The sequence below is a fragment of the Polistes fuscatus genome, unplaced genomic scaffold (assembly GCF_010416935.1).
Source record: "Polistes fuscatus isolate 324 unplaced genomic scaffold, CU_Pfus_HIC Scaffold3, whole genome shotgun sequence".
In the NCBI taxonomy this organism is placed as follows: domain Eukaryota; kingdom Metazoa; phylum Arthropoda; class Insecta; order Hymenoptera; family Vespidae; genus Polistes; species Polistes fuscatus.
This window is the reverse complement of record NW_025113107.1, coordinates 11,976,141-12,002,064: the sequence shown is the minus strand read 5'-3', so window position 1 is coordinate 12,002,064 and position 25,924 is coordinate 11,976,141. Positions and strand designations below refer to the sequence as shown.

The following is a 25,924-nucleotide window of genomic DNA, read 5'->3' as shown; positions in this document are numbered from 1 at the left end:
GTTCTTTTTATATATATGTGTATATATATATACTTATGAAACTTCGTTTCCTTATCAATTTATTTCCTTGAATTTGGAATCTATCGGAAGAACATACGCATACGTCACTTCACTTATTAAATCTGCACGTGTACGTTTATACATGTACACGCACATGCATTACACAACACACACACTTTTTCTCGAGAGATATATATATTTTTGTTCTTTTAATTTATAATTTTTATTTATAATTAAAACAACGTTGTCTTTACTTTTTACATCTTCATCATTCTTCCTCTGCCTTTTTTCCTTCCTTCCTCCCCCTCCCTCGCAAGGATGGTAATTCCAAATTCAAGTCTTCGATCGATGATGCATCGAGAAGTTTATTATTACTTTTTTTTTTATTGTCGAACGATACTACTATCTGAAAGTAAAAAAGAAAAATAATAATAATAATAATAATAATAATAATAATAATGATAATAATGATAATTAAAAATCGTTGACATCATCACCGTACACGATAATACTTCTTTTCTTCCACGTAAATTGTTATTATCTCGAAAATAAGCCTTGAATCATCATCGATCTTTCTTCCTACCGTTGATAAAACGTTTTATTGTTGTTTTATCTGATTTTTAATATCATAGAAATCTCTGTGATTGTAATCGTATATAATCCGATTCGCGAAACACTTGCATATCACACGTGCTGTTTTATCAAACAATCAGATTTGTTTTTATAAATATTTTATATCATATGATTTGTGTTGAATGAGTTTTGTCCATCGTTATACTTGAATTAACAAAATCATCATTTATTTACGGTAAAAAAGTATTATCGTTCATTTACGTGAATGAATTGAAAAGTTGTGAGCCTAACATTGAAACAAATTTGTTTTTTTGAACTCTTTAATATTTATTTTCATTTAAGACTGAAAACAATGTGTATGTTGTATTTTAAATAATAAGATATTATTTATTTGATATTTTTTGATATTCTGAAAAGTATTATTAAAAGACTAATTCATTTATCTTATACAACTGTAAAACAGATGTATCATAAGTATTATTATATATATAAAGAACTGTTGTACGATATAATCGCGAATATTAAAGTGGTATTAGAAAATATGTCGACTTTTATTTAATAATTCTATCGAGTAATTAAAAATAATAGTCGAAAAAATAACAACGATAAATCGTTGCAATTTTTTGTTGTTTTATCCCTCTATTTCTTTCCATCTATTTTTTATTCGCATAAAAAACGCAACAAAAGAAAGTCAGCAGCAGCACACAGCAGCATTAGTTAAATGAAATATTTATAATCGCATAATTAATGTAAAATAATATCTCGAGTAAGATATAATTTTTAAAATCCTTGACGCGATTAGTATTTTAATCATTTATTTTCAATCGCATAATGATATTTTTATTTTATTATTAGATCAATATTATAATCTATACGATAGGATTGAATTATTTATTTTATAATTAATATGATCGGATATATATAAATATACATTAAATTTATATCTCAAATTATATATTTCATAATTTTTATTTATTATTTAATATGAAACAAAATGATTTTACAGATAAATTTCTCGAATGATTATCGATTTATATGTATCTATGAGTAAAACAATTCTATGATTTACATTTTACCTACGGTATGGTCAATTTAAATTGTGTGAGTCAATCATTGACGATGAATTTCAATTATTGAATATTAGTTTCATTCATTGACGATGAGAGTTTTAATCATTGACGATGATTGAAGCTAGCACATTGACAAAATACTTTATAAATATGTTATGAATCCTTGACGGAGTTCTTCGTAAATATCATAGAAATAATATAAAACTATTATAAACTTTTCTGTCTTTCTCTCTATTTATTTGAACATTTGATAAATTTCATTAATCTTTGCATAAGATAATACGAGAAATAATTTTGAAAAACCTATAAATCAATAATACAGTCACAATTTTTAACAATAAATCAAGTCAAAAATATAACCATAATTATTTTATAACCAATCGTAACTTTAATAAACTAGACATTAATAATTAGATTTAATTAATTTTGATTTATACCTTCTTCTCTTATGTCTTCGACGACAACTTACTGTGACAAAAAAAAAAGGAATAAAAGAAAGAAAAAAAGAAGTTAGATCTAATTATAAACTGCAAGCTAACTGAACGAATTCCAATGTCTGACGATCAGATGATGATGGTCGTCAGCGGAAAATATTACGAATAAATCGAATTCTCCTCTCTATTTAAAATGCTTATAAAACAGTGCCTATGTATCTTCTATTTTATTCGCACGAAACAAATTAATTATGCTGTAAAAAAAGAAAAAAGAAGATAATCCTATATCACCGACAAGTTTTATTCGTAAAGCATGTATCCTGTATCATTTATTGAATTATCGTTCTATTTATCTCGTTCATTAGTTTAATTATTAATTTATTTTTTTGTTTCGTTTTTTAAATGGAAATTATAAAGGCAACCTATTTAAAATTTTATCGTAAAGTAACGAAAGTAAATTTTTAACGAAGCGTTTATTAAACTCGTCTTACATTTTTTTTATTTATATAACTTTTATCTTTTCCTATCGAATGCGAAATAAAAAAATAAAAATAGGAATTAACTATTATCTCGTTATTATTATTATTATTATTATTTAAATTTAACCGTAAATTAACAAAAGTAAATTTTTTAACGAAGCGTTTGTTAATTCGTATTAAACTCGTCTCAGTGTACTTTTGTTTTTTTTTTAATCCATATATCCTTTATCTTTTTCTATCGATTACGAAATAAAAAAAAATAGGAGTTAACTATTATCGTTATTATTATTATTATTAGAGCACACGAAACAACGTCAATAATATTGATATGCGTGAGGAAAGTTAGGAAAATAGTAGTAGTGAGGTGGCACTTTGCGATCGAACCAATCGAGCCTAGACTTCGCATTATCAGGCGCCTACTATCCTACAACGTGAAAGCTCAAATTGACTTCGCAACTTATTGTATCGTTTAAACGACCTTTACAACCTTTTTTTTTCTTTTTTTTTTTCCTTTTATTTTTTCCCCTCATCAGATCGATGAAACTGATTCGACGTGATGGTACGATTATTTACAACTTCATCAGAAAGAACAAAAATATTCATACTACCATTATCGAATATTCGCAAAATAATTATTTACTGTGTGTGTGTGTGTGTGTGTGTGTGTGTGTGTGTGTGTGTGTGTGTGTGTGTGTGTGTGTGTGTGTGTGTGTGTGTGTGTGTGTGTGTGTGTTTATTTAAAATATATATATTTTTATTATAAATACATATTCACATACCAAATAACTTAATCCATCTGACTAAAAATTGTTGTAAAAAAGTTAATATATAATTTCGAAGAAGACAATTATATGACGTATTAATTTTTATCATTATTTAAATATATTACGAATAATTAATAAAAGTTATTCAAGGTCAACTTTGTTTCGACAAATCTAAATCTGTATATGGATGTTTATTTTTCCTCGTAAATCGAAAGAATAATAAAATTTCAATTTCATATTGAAATATGCAACTTACGTGTGTGTGTATGTGTGCGAGTGTGTGTGCGAGTGTCACCTTGCGATATTAATTTGCAAAGTACGTTTTATAAAAATGACGTGTATACGAGGATGAGGGGAGTTGGGCAGGAGGTGTAAATAGAACATTTCCTTAATTAGTTAAGAAAACAGTATGAGAAAATAAAAAAATCTATTTTATCATTAACCATTATACCACATAAATAATTACTATAATAAAACATAATAATACATAGGTTAGATAATTAATGTTCGTAATAGCTATAGTTTTTCCCTCTATTTCTTTCTATTGGCTTATTGTTTCGAATTGCATGAATTGTACATATGATACTCACGTGATCAACATAACACGTAAATATATAACTTTGATCGAAGATTATACTCATTATACTTTTAACCAGAATGAAATTACAAAAATCTATTATACTTCTAGATTTTTAATGATTCATCAGGTAGATGAAACCGATCTGTGTAATTCCATTTGATATCGATCTTTCTTTTAATCATTCGAGATAATGGCTTATTTATTTCTTGTGTACTATTTTACGAACACACCACATCGATTTACATTTGTTGTTTTCCCCCTTAGCGCGCTTTTATTTTATTTTTTTTTTTTTAAATATATATATATATTTCATACTTTTATTAATCACTATATATTATTCCCATTTTCGTTCTTTACTTTTAACACGATTTGTTGTTTTTCGTTTCAAACTTATTTGCAATCAATATACACACACGATGATACTTTTTTTAATAATTATTTTACGTTAGATCGCGTATCCTAATCGTTCATGCAATAAAACAAATTTAATCAACGAAATATCCGACCACGAGGAATGTAATATTATAAAACACAAATAATAACAAAAAATTGCCTAAGGCTTCCAATTTCAATTCAAAAAATTCAATTTCAAAACCCATCCTGTATGCGATAATAAATTAAATAAAATCGTTACGCGTTATTATTGTTTCGTAAAAATAAGAAGAAAAAGAAAAAATTATTAAGTAGAAATAAAAAAAAAAAAAAAAAAAAAGGGACGACCTGTGCGAAGGATGATAAAAGAAGAAGAAGATGAAGAAAAAGAAATAATCAATATTCGCGAACGAACGATAATAATCTTGGAACGATCGCGTGTGTTCAGCTCTTTTTCTTAACGGACCTTACTCTTATTGATCTGACATGAGCAAAAGCAATTCTTTTTGAACGCGCGCGCACGATCTCTTTTCTATTCATTCTTAACGTTTATAAACATCCAGCATACATGACACATATTACAACGTATACATACATGCACGTACGTACATATAAAACACTTATATGGATACTATATATATATATATATATGTGTGTGTAGTATATATATAATAAATATAATATATATAAAATATAATATATAAAATATAAAAAAATAAATATATATATATATATATATATATATATATATATATATATATATATATATATATATATATATATATATATATATATATATATATGTATATTTATTTATATTTATTTACTTACTTTCTTTTATTTTATACATATGTGTAGGTATATATGTGTGTACGTATAAAGTGATCTAATTTTTTGATTATATTAAAAATTGATTCCTTGATCTATCGTGTTTCAGAGGTACGGTCCAATGTTTTATCCTTATTTACATTAAAAATAATGCATAGGATAATACACAAAAATGAACGTGAGTATTTAAGTAGGTATATATATACTTATGTATGTGTATGTATGTATTATATATGCAGGTACATGTATCTTTCAAGGATACTGTTTAATGAAAATAAAAAACAGAAAGAGTATTAATTTGATTGATTTATCGTTACATTAATTGAAATTAAAAATTGATATGTAAATTATTATTTTATCTTTCTTTTTTAGATTAAATATTTGTTTTTTATACGACTCTTCTCTTTTTTTACAATCTCATAGGAAAGATTGAAAGAATAAAAAAAGAAGAAAGAACAATAAGAAAATAATTTATACATCTGTTCATCTCGATCACATGATTTCGTAATATGGCAATACCACGAACAATTATTCCTTTACGAATCATGTACGTTTTAATATTCTCTTACGAGATTTATTTTTATCTTGGATTTTCTTTCCTCTTACGTTTTCAATTTCAAAACGTTCTTTCATTTAATTAGTGAACAACTTTAAAGATATAACTAAAAAAATCCAATCAAAATATTTTAATCAAAATAAAACCGATCTCCATTATGTGTTTCGTATAAAATAAGAGGGTGAATTGTAAAATCTCGAATCTACAAAGGGGAAAAAAAAAAAGAAAAAAAATTACTTTTATTCGACAAACGTGAGTTTGACCGACAACAAAATTATTCGTTCATATATTTAATATTTGTTTATTGAATTTTTGATTGTACTCCCTGAGTACAGACTAGAAAATAAAAATATATGAATAATAATAATGTATTTTCCTCGTATAACGTTGCTTTTGTTTATTTGTTTAAATAAACAACCATTTTGAGTGATTCGGTGAATTTTCAGTGGGATTGCTTAATTATTAACAATAAAATCGTATTTGTTTGTATTATATAATCGATCTTTCCTTTTTCGATTAAAAGTCTTTTTATTCTTTATCAATGAAATTACTATCGAGTGTGTGTACACATATATGTATATATATATGTATATACATGCATAGAACTAACAATCAATCGTGATCACGAAAGTCTATTCTACCAAAATTACCGGTCTCGTCGGCCTTCGAACGTGTAATTGAATTTTCGCGGAAAATTACTATCACCAATCGGAATTCTGTTTACTAACCTTGTTAACCGTTCATGAAATGTTCCATTCGTTCGATACACTAACAATAAATCAATATTTAACGACTATGAGTGAGATTTTATTTGATCATTTTTCTTTTTTTTAAAACAATCTTTTTTTATCATTCTGTCATTTAAAAAATATTATATATATGAAATATTAAATATATTAAAAATATATTTATATTTTATTTATTATAGATACAATGTATCTACTGCAGTTGTAAATATATTTATAACCGAATATAAATATGTTTTATTAAAAATAGAAAAAAGAAATTAAACAATATAGATAACGTTATCTTTTTAATATAGATAAACCATTATTATTTTTTTAATAGTTATTTCATAATACGAGCTTTGCGTTGCGCTTAAAGCATACCACACAACATTCGTTGCATTTAAAACACAGCGTTAAAGTAAGTTCATTATAAATATTAAAAGCTTTTAAACATGCCACGATGCTTTCTTTCTTTTCTCTCTCTCTCTCTCTTTCTTCATTTTTTTCTTTCTTATCGGTCTCTCGGTTTGTTTCCACATCGCAGCTAATTGCAAATATCCGGCAAGCGTGTAACAAATTAATTAAAAAAATAATCAAAAATAATCAAGACGAAAGTCTGACGATAATCGTTGTTAATTATTTTTGAGATTATTTAATTCGAAAACAAAATTGCCGATATAAAATATTTGAATTTAGATTAGAAAAAAAAGAAAAAAGAAAATGTGTATGTGTGTGTGTATGTGTCATCTAATTGCAATCTAAAATGTTTAAAAGTAACGTCAAGCGGATATCTAAATATAATCAACGGCATCTCGAGTAAAATCAACGGTTGCGTTTGTTGTACGTTCTCGACGTAAGGAGAAATAAAAAGAAATAAAAAGAAGAAAAAAAAGGGGATAATCATCAAGAAGAGAAATATATATATATATCAAAAGAAATAAAACATTCTTCTTCTCCCATTCAAGTTAAAAATGTCTATCGAATGGGAGGAGTAGGACCCCGAATCACGAACTCTACTTCTATACTTCTCAATTCCACTTCTTTCGCATGGCCTTTAATCAGTGTTTATTGTTAGTAATTTTTAGTTCACGGTCGAATATATCGCTCGGCGTTTCGTTTCGTTTCGTTTAATTTAGTTTAGTTTAGTTTCATACGCCTTCGTAATATCTTTTAACGAATGAATAATATGCAGGAAACAAATGTAAGAAATAAAAATTATTTACTGAGTAATGAAAAATAGAGAGAGAGAGAGAGAGAGAGAAAGAGAGAGAAAGAGAGAGAGAGAGAGAGAGAGAGATAGAGAGATGATAAAACAAGACCGACAATTATAATTAAAAAAATGTCGACTTGTATTTAAAATTAATTGCAATGAAATAAGAATTTTGCATAACGAGATAATACAAAGTGCGATTTTAAAAGATAAAGAAAAAAAAAGACAAAACTAGGAAACCTAACCGTACGATATTTAATAACGTCTTATTGTTAAGTGTCTTTTATTTCTACGTCTTGTTAATTATACGTGAGAAAAAGTAACATCCACCCACCAACCACGCACACAATACACACGAATATGAATATAGGATACATATGTTTACAACTACTGATGAAAATATACGAGCTAAGAATCTAAGGAAACGATTAAATGTATTCAATAATCTTATATATATACGTAATGCAATATCTAAATATATAAATATTACGAATATTTTTTACGTAACATATATGTATAAGTGTTGTTAAAAATAAAAAAATAAAAAAACCGAAGAAAAAAAAGAAAGAAAGTAGTAAGCTCTAGAACGCAATATATAAATCGTGTGTGACTCGTGTCCTATTCGAATCCACGCCCGCTTAGTATTACGTCATTTACATAGCAAGAAGAGAGACACTAACGTTCACACTATTATACACTACTACCTAGAACTTGTAGTAAAAATACTTCTTACGGTCATCTTACGTTAGATGTATATTATGAGATAGAGGAAGAAAGAGAGAAAAAGAAAAGGAGAAAAAAAAAGATAGAGATAAGTATTGTAGATAGAAAAAAAAAAGAGTATACTAACACAAATATATACATATATATACACACGTAGAAGTAAAAACGCATATACACTTACAAAGAAATCGGCTCGTCAAGGCCCTTCGCCTCTAAAGAAAGATAAGACCATACGTGAGATATTACGAAAGGTGTTCATCGTTTCATAAATTTCATTATTCTTTCTTTTATTCATCTTTCTCTCTCTCTCTCTCTCTCTCTCTCTCTCTCTCACTAACTCTCTCTTTCTATTTCTAAATGTACGTGTATTTTCTCTCATATAATTTTATCTTTTTTTGATTATTTATTGCTACCTCTATCTTCAATATCTTCCTTTTTTCTATCATCGAAAAGATATGATTAACGATATTATTATAAAAGTGAGGGAAAGGGAGGGGGAAGTGGTAAAGATAGAAAGATTTACGTATACTTTCCACACAAAAGTATACATCAGTATACAACACGTGGAAATACTATGTTATTCATTAATTATACCGGTTAACTAACAAACAGTTCAACTAATTCATTTCTTCTCTCTTTTTCTTTTCCTTTACCTTCGTCAATGTTTTTTTAACGAATAAACCATTAATCAGAAAATTAATTATTACAAATTATGAATTTACATGTTTGGTGATGATAAGACATTAGTTTAACCGATTGTTAGCTAGCACGTGCTCGCTACATTATCCATGTCGATAATGCTTATCGATTTTTTTTTCTTGTAACGTATTCTCTCGTTAAAATCGTCGTCGTTGAACGACTATTTCATTTGTACTATTCGTAAAATATTTAAAAAATATTTCATTTCGTTACCAGTCGGCGAATGTTACGAATTGTGTGTGTCTGTATGTATGTGTGAGTAAAAGTGACGATTTTTAAATGAAATTTTGTTCAAGTATGGTTATTATATAGATCCATGAAAATGATTACGAATCAGTTAGATTATTTTTCTTTTTTGAAATATCTACGAGTACTTCGATACGATAAAACGTAATTTTAAAAAGAAAAAATAAAGAGAGAGAGAAACTACTAGATATCTAATCAATAATGAGACAATTTCTACGAATATCGTAATATATCGTATCGTCAAAAATACGTATTTGAAAGAACAAACAAAATAATATTGTAAAAATGAATGTTAGTTAAAAATAAATGTCATTTTATTACGTTTTTTCTTTTTTAATTTTTTTTTCTTTTTTTGTTCTTGATAACAAAACAATATTGTACACATACACAAAATATTTTCCGAAGAAAATAAACGTCGTTGAACGATTAAGATCGAACGATTAAGAAAATTCGATTGATTTGATTGAAAAAAGAAACGGAGTGCACGATAAAGTTTAAAAACAGAATCAATTTGGATATTAAGATATGCGATATAAAAATGTTAAAAATTGTAAAATTGTATAAAGGTTTTTGGACACGTAGTTAAAAAAAATAAATAATAAATCAAAAATTAAAGGAACACAAGTATATCAATTGGACGTTTTTACCGACGTTTTATATTTTTTTCCCGATATAAACACAATTTAATATACGATATGATATATAAATTCGAATGAGAATAAAGACGACGTAACGCAACACGTGGATAGATAGGTCGAGTTTGAGACGAAATTCATAACGGTACTACAGTTAAAATGATATTATATTCGCCTAACTCACACCAAAGAGAATATATATATATATATATTTAATCTACTTTTCACGTAGAAATAATAAATATTATAGGTAAGAAATAAAAAAAAAAATGTTAATAATTAAAATAATAACGATATTATGTATAATACGTACGTTAATAATACCAAATAGGATGGATATGTAGTAACAAATTCGAAGAAAGATGAACAAAAAAAATAAAAAGAAAATACGAGAGTAATAATGATGTCAGACCGAATCGAAAGAGAATAAAATTATCGATCGAGTTACTACGAAACGACGAAAGGAAGGACGTTAATAACGTGAAACGAATGTATCTGTGTATGTGTGTACGTGTGTACGTGTATGTTTTTACGTAGAAGAAAAGAAGATAAATAAATAAGATAACAAATGGAAAAGAAATTTCTACGAAAAATGTATACGTATAGAAAAGTCCTATCTAGGAGGAAAAAAAGAAAAGAAACAATATTTCTCTCTACTTATTAGCGATTATTATAAAATTTACGTTACATTAAAAGTAGTTTAATGTTTTATACATACATCCAAACACTCAAATCCTATTCTTATGATTCACTGGTAGAGATCATTGAAAAAAATGATCGATGAATGATGATGAATCAATCAATCTTCCTTCCTTCCTTCCTTCCTTCTTCTAGCTGCTTCCAAAATTTCAGTTGCTGATGACGAGGATACTTTCTTCTTTCTTTCTTTCTTTCTTTCTATCCTTCTAGTTGTTTGTTTATCTATTTATCTAACTATCTTCTAATCTATCTATCTATCTTTATTTCTTGTTAGACTATACTCACGAACGGTCGCACGTCGACCCGAACACTCGTTGGATCAACAAACGACTGGTTAGCGCGCGCGCGGTGCGCTTCGCGATTTGCTCAACATTTGCGCGCGCGTTCTTTTCTTGGGATTTTTGAAATGGCGCATGCGCATCAATCTCGCATCACATTATTCGTTAGAGATTTACCAATGAAAAAAAAACAGATAAGAACTATTTGATAACTGTCATGAGACAGATATTAATTAATAATTTAATTTACTAGTTATACACGATAATTATATATATATATTTTTTTTTTCCTTCCATGAAATATTTTTATTTTATATATATATATATTTTATATATATTGTTACGTCCTCGTGTTGGTCAGAGACAAAAAGTAGCGAGATTAAAGTTTTGTCCGACATTTGGTCTGAAATAACGTTAATCTTTTCCCTTTACACTACTAAAAACGTTGTTTCCTCTGGTTTTGGTCAACCTTCATTCAAAGGCTATACTCGGGATTGAGAGAGGCTCGATATTAGAAAAGAGTAAACTTTTCACTGATAAGAGAGATCATTATTATCATTTAATAAAACAGAAATAAGGATTTAATAAATTAATACAGAATTCGAATTTAATTAATAAAACAAAAATTTTGAGACTTAATCACGAAACAGAAGTGCGAAATTTGTAAATTAATACAGAATACGGACCTTACGGATTATTACGGAAAACAGAAGTTTGCAACGGAAAATAGAAGACTGCAACGGAAAACAGAAGTTATTAATAGGAACTTATTACTTACACAGAATACAGACTTAATATCGAAAACTGAATACAGGGCTTACTAACTAAAACAGATATACCTGATTTACAGAAAAATACTGAGTGGTAAGTCCTAAGTTCCAAGTTCAAAGTTCAAAGTTCAAAGTTCAAAGTGATGTATATTAAATGTAAAAAAGTGCTGAATATCGGAGATGTAAAAGAGTAATTCAAAAGAGTGCGTAATGTCCCTGACCTTTTCCTGCTACCACTTCTTAGATCAGTTATTTCATTGCATCAAATCAGTTTGCAGAATGTAAAACTTAGTTCTTTGAGGACGATACGGCCCAAATTTACAGAATATTAATCGTCGAGTCCTTTTTAGTTTCTATTTTGGGTTTTATGACCATTGCTTTTGACGAAGAAAACATCGATCTTAGAAAATAAAAAGAAAACGTCCTAGGGTGTAATAATATATATAAGATTATACAACAAAATAATGTCATAATGTCTGACCATTCCATTCGTCTCCGTTCTGTTGTAATTATCTTTTCCAAGAGTTTTCAACGATAAAACGAGTGGAACTTCCTTTCACTTGGCTTGGAAAAAGAATGAACTCCGAGATACAAATATTTTATACCGTAATTAATGTACAAAACCTGTTCGAAAAAAGACATCACGTTAATTTATTTTATCTCATAATTAAATAAATTAATTTGTCTTATATATTTTACACACAAAATTCATACGTTTTTCATTACATTTATAATTAAGAAAAATCAAATTGATAATATTAATTATTTTTGTCATTAATTGTCTATAGAATAGATCACGTTTTGTTTTTACAGTTGTAATATGAATTTAAGTTTATATTAGTTAAAAAAAAAATTATCAGCAATTGATGATGTAACAAAGTCATAGATAATTTTTCGAATGTATAAGATTACATTCGCATTGTGATTATATTAGTGAGAAATTCCAAATGATGATGAAAAAGGTCAGTTAAACGATTTGCGAACATATTTTTTTTTCTTTTTTCTTTTCATTCCCATCATCGTTAAGTATGTCGTTGTATTATCTCGGTGAAAGGATTCTTCTCGTAGCAAATATTTTGCTGTGAGAAAAAAAATTAATAATTAAAAAATGTAAAATAATAATATTAAAATGCATACATTAATAATGTTTTCCACGAATTAATTGGAATATCAGGGTTATTGAATACCATCCGATAATGATCGATAATAGATGACCTTATATGCACGTACATTTTGACTGAATTGGATACTTCATATACAATACACATATGTACTTAAGTATATATGTATAATAAATGTACATTGGTGAATATAGTTTGTCGAATAATATTAATCAATAATCATTTATATCTAAATTAAATGTAATACTTATAAAACAAAGATGAAAATATTTCATAATTACATTATCTTTAATCTTCCAAATCTTTCATTTTAGCGAATAATATTAATCAATAATCGTCTACATCTAAATTAAAAGTAATATTTACAATACAAAAAATTGAAAATATTTCATAATAATTTTATTATCATTAATTCGTGACACACCGTGTAAACATTTAAATATATAACAATCGATTGAGTTATGAAATAACGATTTAAAAATATTCGAATATTTGAAAAAATGATCAAATGAGTATCAAATATAATGATTATAAATTATAATATATGATAAAATTAATTTTAAAAAATTATAAAATATGCGCTCATTGTTAAATGATTAATAATAATAATAATAATAATAATAATAATAATAATAATAATAATAATAATAATAATAAAAGAATATTCATTGTTGGATAAAATTTAAACGTAGAAACGATCAATGCTATGACCATTCATCTTTTTCTTCGTTAAAACTTCACTGGTTGGATGAGTATATAATTTGAAAGTTGGTACTACTGTGGAATGGGAAGTGGGAACATCCAAATCCGGCTTGACGATTTACGGTGGTTTTGTTAAACGAAGGGCTTATCTTCGATAAAGTAATATATTCATATAATATGAAACGCAGAAAATATTTCCGTATTTGAATGTTCAATTATCGTATGGGTACGATACATAACCTAAAGCAGTAAGTATGTGAATGTTCAACTTACTGTTTATGTATAACCTTAATGTCTTTGTAGTATGTCATTAATTCGATATCACGCGAATTTCTATTTATTAACGTTAATTTTCATGACATATATCATATTGTGTTATTATTAGTTTTTATTGTTTTTAATCAAATGCAATTAATATATGCGTAGTTATTGGCAATATCTTTCCAGCTGTAATATGAATAAAGCTCTTATTACATGATATATACATATATATATATATACATACACACACATATAATCTTACATTTAATTTAGATTCATCTTTTACCAATATGCATTTATATAGTAATAAACACTCATAAAGGAATATTAACATTATTACATTATATTTCAGATAAGGGAGAACAATCATCGGTCTGTAGATCATTACTAATGAGACGGAATGTTTGTAAGAGCTTGGTCGAGCATTCAAACGTGGAATGAATGAGGAAGAGTTATTGACACGGTCAGCTGCGGAGCGTGATAGAATATTCAGCTGCTATGACCGTGGCAGAGAACATGGAGCCCAAATCGATGCATGGGAAGATCCTGGTTATGAAGTATATCATACCACCGATAGATATGGATTTATACAGTAAGTATTTTCTTAGGATTTCATTGTAATATATAATTTATCATTTAATATCTTGATCTCACTTGCTGTTGTTTTACAGCGATAAGAGATTACCACGAAGGTTAGGTGCAACCGAAATAAGACTTGATCAAATAGAAATACAAAGATTGAAAAAATGGGAAAAAATGACTAAACAATGGGAGAGCTCGTCGACTAAGGAGAAATTACGTCGTAGAATATATAAAGGTATTCCAAATAGATTTAGGGGTCAAGTATGGACTTTATTATTAGGAATAAAAACTCTAAAGGAAGAACAAGCAGGCAAGTATGAAGAAATGCTTAGACTTGCACGTCATTGGTCCACCGAAATTCGGCAAATTGATGCTGATGTTGCTAGACAATATAGGGATCATATCAATTATAGGTACATCATTTAAATACTTTTATCTTTATCGTTATTTAAGTTCTAGATTATAGGGTTAACTTTTGTCATAGGGAGAGATATAGCATAAAACAGCGGTCTATGTTCTATGTGTTAGCTGCTTATAGTATGTACAATATGGAAGTAGGTTATTGCCAAGGAATGTCTGTTTTGGCTGGTTTACTTTTACTTTATATGGATGAAGAAGACGCATTTTGGGGTTTGTCTGTATTACTTGCCGATAAAAAATATAGTATGCATGGTAAGTATATCTGTAATAACTATTATTAATTATGCTTGAGTTTCTGTGTGTTTTCCTTTCTTTTGTTTATAATTAATATAACAGCATGTATACGTGATATGTATGTATTAAGGAAATAAGCATTCCTAATTTTTAGGATTTTATGTTGATGGTTTTCCTAAACTAAATCGCTTCATCGAACATCACGATAAAATAATGAATAAATTTCTACCAAAACTAAAACGAAAACTTGATAAGTGTGGTTGCGATTCTATATTATACGCATTGAAATGGTTCTTTGTAGTTTTCCAAGAACGAGTAAGCACTGTGTTACAATATTGCATTGTAAAAAAATAATATATGCGTTAATAATTTCCAACTTCATCTTGTAGACGCCTGTTAGCCTTGGTCTTCGTATTTGGGATATATTTTTATTGGATGGTGATCGGATTTTACCTGCAATGGCATACACTATCATGAAAATGCATAAACGAAATTTAATGCCGATGGAAAGTCTCGATGAATTCTGTAATTATTTGCAAATTAAATTGGAGCAAGACTTTGGCTTTATTGATGATGCGGTAATTAATACCATGGAACGTTGCATGGAAGAACTTAAACGTGCCAAATTAGATTATCCAGGCCCTCCTTTACCACATGAATTGCCACAGTATCCAGTTGGTACATTTAAAGAACCCTCTTTCACTAGCAAGGTATTAATAACGCAAATTAAATAAAATAAATTTAACTATAAAAGCAAGTACATTAAATAAATTACATTTATACAGGTTGGACGACGTAGTGAAGAGTTCAGTGAAGCTCAGCATATGATGCGTGAATCAGTAGTACAACGAAGGGATATGGCTCTTGCCGAGGAAGGGAGAGAAAGTACAACGCCAGTTGATCCAAGTAGTGGTGGCCTTGGTGGTAAGTTTGAACCTAGTGACACACACAATAGCAGAGATAATACTATTTGTCAAACCGTATATAAGGGTGATGCAAATGAGAAGAGTGACACTGAAATTGATTCAGCAATTGATATTATACTTATATATAACACTAGATTATAAAGTAGACTTTTTAAATCTAGATTGAAGTTAAATATATATATATATATATAAAGAAAAAATCAATGATGATATATATTGAAATATATTTTAAAGTAAAAAGATCATTGTAATGTCTGTAATAAATGTAAATATATTTTTTACTTTCATAATACTTCTTGTGATATATGTATCAATTAAAGTTATAATTAATCAATTGATAGAATCATAAAAGAATTATCTACAGTGATGACATTAGGAATACCTTTGCACGAACGGCGAATCCTCAAAAATACTAATACAAGCAATAAATTGTGAATGTATGTGCAGGGAGCAAATTCTCATTTGATCCAAGTCTTGACGATGGTGCGTCTCCCAATGGCTCACATCGGTCTTTGGCTGACACATCTGTTACCTCCACAGCTGATCTTTCTGTATTTAGTTCCGTGACACGGTCTCAAGCATTAGACAATAGTCTCGATACTCAAAGCAATGTTTCTAATGGTAGTTCTGGTAGTGGTGGTTTGCTTACACCAAGAGCAACGCCTCATCAACCAAGTCCTGATATTGTACGAATCTATGTACCATATACTTCACCTTCTGCAACTTCATACAAGGACGATCTTCCTCGTACCCTCCCTCGATCTTTAGAAACGAATAGAATCCGCATACGTGTTGATCCTGATCAAACTCCTATAGTTGAACACCTCAAGCCACTTTCTTTAGATAGTCCAGAGTTTGAATTAGATCTAAAATAAAAAAAAAAATAACAAATATAAACTACATAACAAGCACTATAAATAATATTATTACAAACGAAAATAATGAAATTAGATGTATGTTGTATATATCTAACAAGAAAGATATATATATATATATATGTATAGAAGAATGATAATTTGAAACAAAAATATTATCGATTTACTGATATATTAATAATATGAAAATGGTTGCAAAATTAATAATAGTATTACATGGTACATCTTTAATCAATTTATTGATTACAAAAGTTCAATTACAATTTAGTTATAAAGCTGATTTGCAATGACAAAAGACGATAAAGCATGACAATGAAAAAATGAATATGTAATTATTACGTTCCTAATACACTATGAAAATGGTGTTCCTTGCTTTATTGGCATTCAGAATTTTCGTTTCATTTGCATTCCAAATATTATATTGCTTGCAACATTCAATTGAAGTATTATTGACAATGATCGGGAAGACGAATTAGAGAAAACGCTGCTCTGCAGGCAAAAGCAAGCGAGTTAAAAACAAATTATTAATATAAAAAAAATAATAAAAGAAATACAAAATTTGCATCTATTTCTTTTATAATAGATCAAATATTATTTATTTATGTGCGTTTAGTGACTTAAAGAAAGTACGCTGCTGTAAAGTGATTATATTAAGAAACAAAATGTACCATTTATTTATTTTCAATTCTTACGTTTAGTAACTTTATCACCTTAATGTATCATACACCGTGTTCTGCTTTAAGAAATGCAAAAATTGTAGTAGTAACGGTTTCTTTTCTTTATTTTTTCACAAATTTAGAATTGATAAAAACTTAGTGTATCTTTAATTTCATGAAAAGTCTATTGTTTTATATCTCATACTTATATTTAGTGCTAGATCTGAAATTTTTATTTACTTTTTTTTTATTTCTACGTTAGGATTAATGTTACAAACTGGTTATAATATTTATGGAAAAAATCCGGTTTTAAATTAAGTATTATACTGCCGTAGAATTATGAAAATTTAATTACATTTAAGTTTTTTTTTTCAATATTATTCATGCACTATATATAAGGAAGTATAGTTTTGTAAATAAATAATATCCTTAGATATGTAAAAGTCGTTGAATACAATGAACGAGTTGCATCAAATCTTCACTAAAGAATGTGAATAATGAACAGTCTAGTGTTATATTTCTTCTATACTACTTAAACATTAAATGATATACTTATTGAGTGTAATTGGACTAAAATATATACACATTTTTAATTTATAAACATTCCAATACACATGAACAGATTTTACAACAATTAGTTGTTATATTTAATAGTAAATAAGTAAAATTTGTTGATCAAATATTAAATGTTTATCGTGTTGTATAAATCTGGATGATTCAATACCATAAAATTGTATGACAATGCATTTGCAGATATATAAAAACAAGTCCTCATATATTACAAAAAATAAAAATTGTAATCAAAGTATTAAAAAATGCAGATTCTCATAAAAGGTATGCAAATTCATATATTTTTAAGAAACAAAAATTGTACAAGTTGTATATTATAATATCAAGCATTAGATAAAATAGAAGATCATTGAACATTATAATATTTGAAAAATACATGTATAAACTATTACAAATAATATACAAATTGTATTAATTGTTCAAATTAAATATATTTAAAAAAAAAATTAATAATAAAATGAGCAATGATCTTCTATTATCATTCGATATATTTTTCACTTGACTTATTTAATTGTTCAAAATGCAATATCTTCAAGAACTTATATTGAACTGTAATGGCAGAAGTTGAAATATTACATTTCTAAAATTACAAAAAAGTAAAATTTAAAAATTAAACGATATTGAAATAAATGATAAAGAATGTAATTTGTTTAAATCAACAGTAGTTAAAAAATAAAATAATTGCATAAAAAGCAGAAGTGGACCAGACATATAAAACAATATGGTACTTAAAACTAGCACAATTTTTTTCCAAAAATATGTTATCTAAAGTATAATCTTTTAAAGATCAACAACTATATGTGTATATTATATTTTATAAATTATCTTTACTATTTCCATACTAGTAACATTTTAAATGCATAATTAATTGCATTACATTTGTCATGCAACAAAAGGTCAAATATAGCACTTCTTAAAATTAATTATATTCAAAACAAAACAAAAAAAAACGTTGATAAAATTTAAGAAATAAATATGTATCTTTCAAATATAAAATAATTACTGCATGCAGTAATATTAAAATGTCGACATAATGTTGTTGAGTTAACAAGAGAGAAAAAGAGAGAGAACAAAATTAAGTCGTGTATCTTAGTTGTTATTGCGAATAAAATATATTTTTTGATTTATTTATTTTATTACTTGAGCATAGGCAAAATGTTATATAGGGAATTAAGCTTTATATAACTATTGAAAAAAAATTAAATATTTAGAAATATAATCATTATCTCTTTTTTATTTTTTTTTATCTTTTTATTAAAATATTTCAACATTAACATTATATAGTATAGAATACTCTTTTGGTATTATTCATGTTTAATTAATAAACTTGCAATAGAAACTAAGTACATATAATATATATATATTACTAATAATAAATGCATTCTGTGCATTATTCACATTCATATTACAGCTTTAGTAGGTAAATTACAGTTCAAACTTACTACCTGGAAAAATATATATGTATAATGTATAAGAATATAGTCCAAGTCAATATTTTTTTTATACATGTGTCAAATGCAAAAACGTAGTATAAATTTCATGTATGATAAATTATTATTAGAAATGTAGGAAAATATTATGTACACATACACACACATACAATCTAATGATGCAATCAATACTCATGTGTCTGCAAATGGTTAATGCCTGACAAATCTCATTGTAAATTGACAAAAGGCCCAAACAATAAAGACGCTGTAATAAAATTGATTTGGAATAATCTTTTTTCTCAAAAACTTTACGAGACAAACGAAACTTTTCAATAAAAAAAAAGAAACTTAAATGGACATATAAAGCACCACCGAAGAAGAATTTATTTAATGAAATGGAATCTTTTAATAAAAGGACATTAATTTTTATAATTTATATATTGTAGTAAAAAAATTTTTTAAGTTATTTATGCAATGTTTCTGACTTTTGTTTAATTTTTAAAGATCACCAATAAAATTACAAATGCATATTGGTATTCCCATTAAATATATGTACCATGTACATACATGATTTACATATGTAATCTGATGTTTTTAATATAAAGTTTATATTAGAATACATATCGTAATAGTAGAAATGATTTTCATTATGTAATATTGTAGAATACCTTATAAATTACAAATGAACACCATAATGTAACACATATGTAATTTAGGATTAATTTTTATTGCTCTCTTCCAAGTATTTATCAAAGTATCAATGTAATTCCTATTGGATTTTATCCGCATTAAAGTTATCTGTATTAATAGGTATTGCTTTTCCCTTAATAATTATTCGTGGACCTGTATAGTAACGCCATAAAAGACTGCTACCTCTCTTCACTTGATTGATACTTGATAAATGAGACCAACAATCCAACCAATTATTATAAATTGGCATATTTGGAGGAAGGCCAGCAACCAATCTTATAAAACAAAAATAATTTAATTTATATTTAAGAACTTCTCTCTTACAACATAGATTATTATTAACTTACCCGCAGTTATTTACCGCCATGCAATGAGATACTACCAAAAATGGATAAGTAACGGTTGTTGCAATAAACTAAAAAAATATTTCGTTATTTAAAATCTCTACATATAATATAATAATTATTTAATTTGTATTTGTATTTACTTTCATTGTGGAAGCTGTATAAGTTTTTAATTCTTGATCATGAATAACATATTTATTAATGACATAAGTCGATGAACTGACAAGAACTAAAACTGCAGCATTTGCAATGAGGCGTGGTACTATTCCTGCGTAATATCCTGCAATTCCATTTTCCTTATACACTTCTATAAACGATCTAACAATTCCACTAAAATATAAAATCAGATAATTATATAAGTGTTAAAGGTATTTATTAATAATATTAACACTTTGACATTTGTTATGTATATACGACATAGTGTTAATATATATTAGAATTAATATTTATTTAACTAACTTGTATTTTGTTTCACCGCCTACAAATTGGGCCATCATCCTTAACATTATTACATCCAATGGATGGCTCACTATAATTCCCACCATTCTACTAATTAAATCCCGTATCAGTTCATGAATACATCTTGTACGTCTGTAATATTGGCATAAATAACAAACATGATTACATGTATATTGAAGTAGTTGTTGTTTAAACAAAATTCAGGCTTTACCTTTCTGGTTCTGATAATTCCTCATCATCTTTATTTTTGTCAGGTTCATCGTTAAATGTAATGCATTCAGAAGTTTTTTCAAATGCTACCGCACTGAGGGTATACGCACAAAGTTTAGGTACCAGTCCCCGATAACAACCAGTAAATCCATCAACACTTTTGATATATTTAACTGAAACAGTAATAATATAAACAAATTATTTAACAAAGTTAAAAGAAATATTTTAAACTTTTATAATACTTTAAACTTGCCATATTGAAAAACGTTAGGTAAGGCTAATGCCGGTTTTCCAAATAATGTTAATGTTTGGCGTGGTGGAATAGGTTCATGACCAATCTAAAATTAATAAAAAGAGATAAGACTTTGATCTTTTCAACAAATATAATTTAAAAACATATATTACAAAATATATAAAAGCTAATGTTTATAATATAACATTTTTTCTTATTTTTACTTATAGAATAGCTGATAAAATTTTTCTGGAAAGAATTAGAGCACCCTATACATAAAAGTAGTAATTATTGGTGAATGAATGAATGGAAAGAGTGAATGAATAAGATAATTTAAAATAGAAGATTGTTTATATTGGGATTGAGAAATAAAAATATAATAATATTATAAATATATATATTAAGTACCTGTATTAAAACCTTTGCATAATCAACTGGATGTGATATCGTATTTATGAACATACGAATAGGTATGTTAGACCATACATTTTCTCTTTGCGAAATCATAATTAAATTGACGAGTTTGTTTTCACTATATTATTTGTCTGAAAATATGAATAACATAATAAACAAAAAAAACAAGAAGACAAAATTATTAAGGGACTCTTAAAAGTGTGACATAAACTTTATCAGAATAAAAATATACATACATGTGTTTAAATATCGAAGAATAAATACGATCTTAATAAGTATTTCTTTTAATATATTTCACGGAATTAATTAAAATTATTTTTTAATAAATAATTTCTTGATTTGCAATCTCGTAATTGTTCAATATCTAGACTAAAAGTATCTCCTTTTGGAAACTTAAAGCACCGAGTATAAGATAAATGATTTGTTTGTACTGTCAACGGTTATCAAAAGATTATCATCAATAGTATCATTTCGTATATTTAATCTGTAATTGAAAATATTGTTTCTAATAATAATTCGATAAGTTTCATATTAGGTATTATCGAAATGTAATAAAATATTAGTTCCATGTTCTCTGCGATTCTACTATTGTAAAATAGTAAAATTGCCGATCATATTCCGAATTTATTCACTTGAACTTTACCCCATAAACGTGGTACAGAAATATATCGGAGGAACCACCCCACCAACTCTAACAACATTCTATCATTCAGTATTACCAAAATTGTGGAAACGAAAGTGAAAGTTAATGTTTATATTCGAGTAGTTTGAAAATTTCTTAAAGCAACATAATCATCTACAACTATAAATTATAACTTAATAACACTTTAGTTCTTATATAATCGATGATCAAATCGAATAAATTAATTCGCGAAAATATTTAAAAAATACTGCCGGTCGTAAAAAAATAATGTATACATGTTTATAAATCTTTCGAATAGTCTTATACAATGCAATAATTTTCTTTCGTTTTTGAAGTTTATATTGTTTATTTAATTGACGTATTACAATCGAGTTTACCAACTTGATCGATTGATACGACTCTAATCAATTTCAACTTTATCGCGACCAATCAAATTTAACGAAGGATTATTATTATTGTTTCGAGTAAGCCAACGCAGAAGAAAGAAATATCATTACATCTTTTATCTAGGTTAGTATTTTTGATAATATCACTGAAAAGTGATTATTGGTAAGAAATAAAGAAAGAAAGAACAAAGAAACAAAAAGAAAGAAATTGTTTTTATTGGTTTATATCTCTAACTTTCGATCCAGCGAAATCTTCCGATGGAATGTTTTTTTTAAAATAATTTAATTGGCTTTTATTTTCTTTGTGAAGTGATATAAAATGATAGTAAAATTAAATAAACATTAATATCCATCGATAATTTCAATTACATTTGTACAAATTCGCATGTTATAAAGTCCGATTTAACATATGACGTATATTCAACTTGACAAAGGCATATATCATTTTAGGTCAGCTGATCCAGTTAATATTATATATTCCTATACAATGGAGTAATTTTGATTGGATTAATCGTTATGTGAGTTTCGTAATTAATTTAATCGTATTTTTGACAATTTTACAAATTCAACAATAACTTGGAATAATAATAATAACAATAATAGCAATAATAATAACAGTAACAGTATATATAAAGTATAATAAGATTAATAATAGTCGCAATATCAAGAAAAAAATTAATTGTGATGCTATTTTTATATTTGAGCTAAATTATGTATATCTAATTTACCATTACGTATTTTATTTTAGGTACATAAGTTATGTAAATGTAATCATACATGATGCAAGCCTCATTAGCAGCAACTCCTCGAAAATTTCCTGCTTTCGTCTTCCCTACGGATCTTAAATTCTATTTAGACGATCAGTCTAGTCATAAACAAATTTTGACTTTATATAATCCATATGATTTCCCAATTAAATTTAAAGGTATATATATATATGTGTATATATATTTTATTAAACTTTAGAGGTAGATAATATCATTTATAATATAATTTTTTTCATAATATATTTTTTTAGTACTTTGTACCGCTCCAAATAAATATGTAGTTGTTGATCCGGAAGGAACGATAAAAGCAAAATGCTGCGTTGACCTTGTTGTAAGACATAACGCTCTCTTAATTAGTAATTGCAATGTGACTGATAAATTCAGGGTGCATATGCAAGATTATCCGAATAAACAAGTAATAATATTGTACAATAATAGTATTGATGTTAATTCTTTAAAACATATTTGATTTGTATACTAGTTATTATTTTATATTTATGTTTTGTAAAACTTTTTCAAGGCAACGGGTAAACGAGATGTTGAAGCTACACTTTTACCTGGAGTCGCACCGATTGTTGAAAGAGCAACTCCAGATCCAGAAACGTTTCAACAACTTCCAATAAATGGAGCTAGGCAACAACAATCATATTCGCTTATAACCCAAAATAGAACAATTAATAGTGAGTATAAAAGTTATATTTGAGTACGGAGTTTCCCAAAGATAACTGAAAGGTATGGTGCGATTTAAAACAGCGAAATAGGTTTTTTTGAGTAGTATTGCATTTTTATCTCTGTCCCACAGCTATAATTTATAATTACAGACACCTCACTCAAGATACATAAAAACTTATCACAATTGCAGTATGATTTATTTCATGGAGAAATTCAAGATAAAATCATAAATATGAAAAATGCCAATTATATCATTAAGGATAAAGGTTAATATGTTAGTATTTGAATTTAGTTGCTGATCTATTAATGCACTGCAACACTGATGAAACTGATAACTCTCATTTCAATTTTCTTATATATTATTTCTATAAGTTACAAGAAATGAAGTATGTTATACAGACAATTCTTATTAGAATAACAATAGAACGTAGATTCTTTTTCTTCTTTGCCATATTTTTCAATATTCTTTCTTCGAAAAAATACAATAATTACATATGATTAATAGCTTGTTTTTTTCTGAATTTTCTATTAACGTAAACGATATTTAACATATACATGTTAACTAAATGTCTCAGCAATACTTTCCTTTTTGTGGAAAACTATGAATATACAAGTTCAAAGAATATAATTATTTCCAGCATTTTACAATATAATTGTAATTATTTGTATTTTGAATACTTATAGTTATAATTATACAATGCATTAAATTAGAAACAATTTAAAAATAAAATTTAGTTTGTATAATGTTAATATTATGGTAGTGTATATATATATATATATATATATATATATATATATATATGGATGACAAAAACTAATATTATCAGAATGACGAAATAAATTACCTTTCAGGTGGAACAAACTATGTAGCAGTTATTGCAGGAATTGTTTGCATAGCTGGACTACTCTTGCCTACAGAAGGAGAAGCTAGACCTTCAGTGCCTGATTACCTCCATCTTTCTATTAATTTTAAATTAATATTTTCCTTTGTATTAGGTGAGTAGCGCTTATTTATTTTTTATTAATTATATTCTATATATAAAATATAATTGCTTTACAGGTATGGTAACAATGATAACCTTTAGGTTGTAATTCGTGGCTGCTTATATATATATAAATATAAAGAAAAAAAAAAGACTTTATACAATTAATAGGATTATGGGGGTGAAAGCACAATTAATGCATATTTTTTGTTTATTTTAACTTTTTAACTCTTTTTTAACTGTATGTATGATCTAGACTACAAGTATTATGTAGCTAGACTATTTTTTGAGCACTTTCGAAAATTTCATGCGATTTTTTTCACATTTTTTTCGACTTTTATTTGATATTGTTTTTCTTTTCATTAATTACAATAATTTTATTGTAATTAATCATTTTTAATCAATAATCAAATATGCATATTTATGTGATGTATCATCAATTCTTTTTTTATGTATCGAAAAGAAATTTGCTTTAGACGAAATAATCTAGTTTTGCAGCTTGAGGATTCTTCTACGTGCTCTAATCTATAATCATTTAAATAATAATATATTCTAAAAAATATGATCTCATATACAGATATGTAAATATATCTTCCTATGTTCGGTAGGTTGCCATTTTAAAATTCTTAATAAAAAGAATTATATAAAATGTCAATAAAGATATCTTTGTATATTATAAAAAATAATACAAATCAATTTGATT

General features: G+C 26.6%; 3 protein-coding genes and 1 long non-coding RNA gene across 6 annotated transcripts; 2 read left to right on the top strand and 2 right to left on the bottom strand.

Annotated features, from left to right (window-relative positions):
• Window positions 1-41: 41 nt before the first annotated feature.
• On the bottom strand, window positions 42-10,965 carry LOC122519858. Its single transcript, XR_006304382.1, has 3 exons — window positions 10,616-10,965; window positions 255-406; window positions 42-80 (listed from the first exon to the last, which is right to left on the bottom strand). It is a non-coding gene; the product is annotated as an uncharacterized LOC122519858 (long non-coding RNA).
• Window positions 10,966-13,520: 2,555 nt separating this feature from the next.
• Window positions 13,521-16,918, top strand: LOC122519589 (USP6 N-terminal-like protein). Its single transcript, XM_043639157.1, has 8 exons — window positions 13,521-13,715; window positions 14,081-14,320; window positions 14,400-14,723; window positions 14,795-14,982; window positions 15,119-15,279; window positions 15,354-15,674; window positions 15,750-15,888; window positions 16,338-16,918. Exons 2-8 carry the CDS (start codon window positions 14,166-14,168, stop codon window positions 16,763-16,765), a joined length of 1,716 nt encoding a protein of 571 aa, XP_043495092.1. The 5' UTR covers window positions 13,521-13,715; window positions 14,081-14,165; the 3' UTR covers window positions 16,766-16,918.
• A 3,074-nt stretch (window positions 16,919-19,992) lies between these two features.
• LOC122520056 (mitochondrial carrier homolog 2-like) lies at window positions 19,993-22,906 on the bottom strand. Its single transcript, XM_043639967.1, has 9 exons — window positions 22,414-22,906; window positions 22,007-22,254; window positions 21,765-21,901; window positions 21,378-21,462; window positions 21,126-21,297; window positions 20,915-21,046; window positions 20,599-20,785; window positions 20,459-20,526; window positions 19,993-20,386 (listed from the first exon to the last, which is right to left on the bottom strand). The coding sequence occupies exons 3-9, from the start codon at window positions 21,861-21,863 to the stop codon at window positions 20,191-20,193; spliced, it is 939 nt and encodes a 312-aa protein (XP_043495902.1). The 5' UTR covers window positions 21,864-21,901; window positions 22,007-22,254; window positions 22,414-22,906; the 3' UTR covers window positions 19,993-20,190.
• LOC122520058 (motile sperm domain-containing protein 1-like) lies at window positions 22,900-25,876 on the top strand. 3 transcript variants are annotated; one of them, XM_043639968.1, is made up of 8 exons: window positions 22,900-22,923; window positions 23,250-23,317; window positions 23,548-23,724; window positions 23,818-23,981; window positions 24,087-24,246; window positions 24,388-24,504; window positions 25,091-25,234; window positions 25,299-25,876. In XM_043639968.1, the coding sequence occupies exons 3-8, from the start codon at window positions 23,577-23,579 to the stop codon at window positions 25,328-25,330; spliced, it is 765 nt and encodes a 254-aa protein (XP_043495903.1). In that variant the 5' UTR covers window positions 22,900-22,923; window positions 23,250-23,317; window positions 23,548-23,576; the 3' UTR covers window positions 25,331-25,876. The 3 variants fall into 3 exon arrangements, with proteins under 3 accessions (XP_043495903.1, XP_043495905.1, XP_043495904.1); XM_043639969.1 differs by lacking the exon at window positions 22,900-22,923 and adding an exon at window positions 22,942-22,962; XM_043639970.1 differs by lacking the exon at window positions 24,388-24,504.
• Window positions 25,877-25,924: the final 48 nt, after the last annotated feature.

What these genes read in the sequence shown, in the direction of transcription:
- LOC122519589 (XM_043639157.1), top strand. Translation starts at nt 14,166, where the DNA reads ATGAATGAGGAAGAGTTATTGACACGGTCAGCTGCGGAGCGTGATAGA. An exon ending in AACCCTCTTTCACTAGCAAG is followed by an intron (nt 15,675 to 15,749) that starts GTATTAATAACG and finishes ACATTTATACAG; the next exon opens with GTTGGACGACGTAGTGAAGA. An exon ending in AAGTAGTGGTGGCCTTGGTG is followed by an intron (nt 15,889 to 16,337) that starts GTAAGTTTGAAC and finishes ATGTATGTGCAG; the next exon opens with GGAGCAAATTCTCATTTGAT.
- LOC122520056 (XM_043639967.1), bottom strand. Translation starts at nt 21,863, where the DNA reads ATGATTTCGCAAAGAGAAAATGTATGGTCTAACATACCTATTCGTATG. An exon ending in ACCTAACGTTTTTCAATATG is followed by an intron (nt 21,298 to 21,377) that starts GCAAGTTTAAAG and finishes TTACTGTTTCAG; the next exon opens with TTAAATATATCAAAAGTGTT. An exon ending in GGCGGTGAAACAAAATACAA is followed by an intron (nt 20,786 to 20,914) that starts GTTAGTTAAATA and finishes TTTATATTTTAG; the next exon opens with TGGAATTGTTAGATCGTTTA.
- LOC122520058 (XM_043639968.1), top strand. Translation starts at nt 23,577, where the DNA reads ATGATGCAAGCCTCATTAGCAGCAACTCCTCGAAAATTTCCTGCTTTC. An exon ending in CCAAAATAGAACAATTAATA is followed by an intron (nt 24,247 to 24,387) that starts GTGAGTATAAAA and finishes TTATAATTACAG; the next exon opens with ACACCTCACTCAAGATACAT. An exon ending in TTATATCATTAAGGATAAAG is followed by an intron (nt 24,505 to 25,090) that starts GTTAATATGTTA and finishes ATTACCTTTCAG; the next exon opens with GTGGAACAAACTATGTAGCA.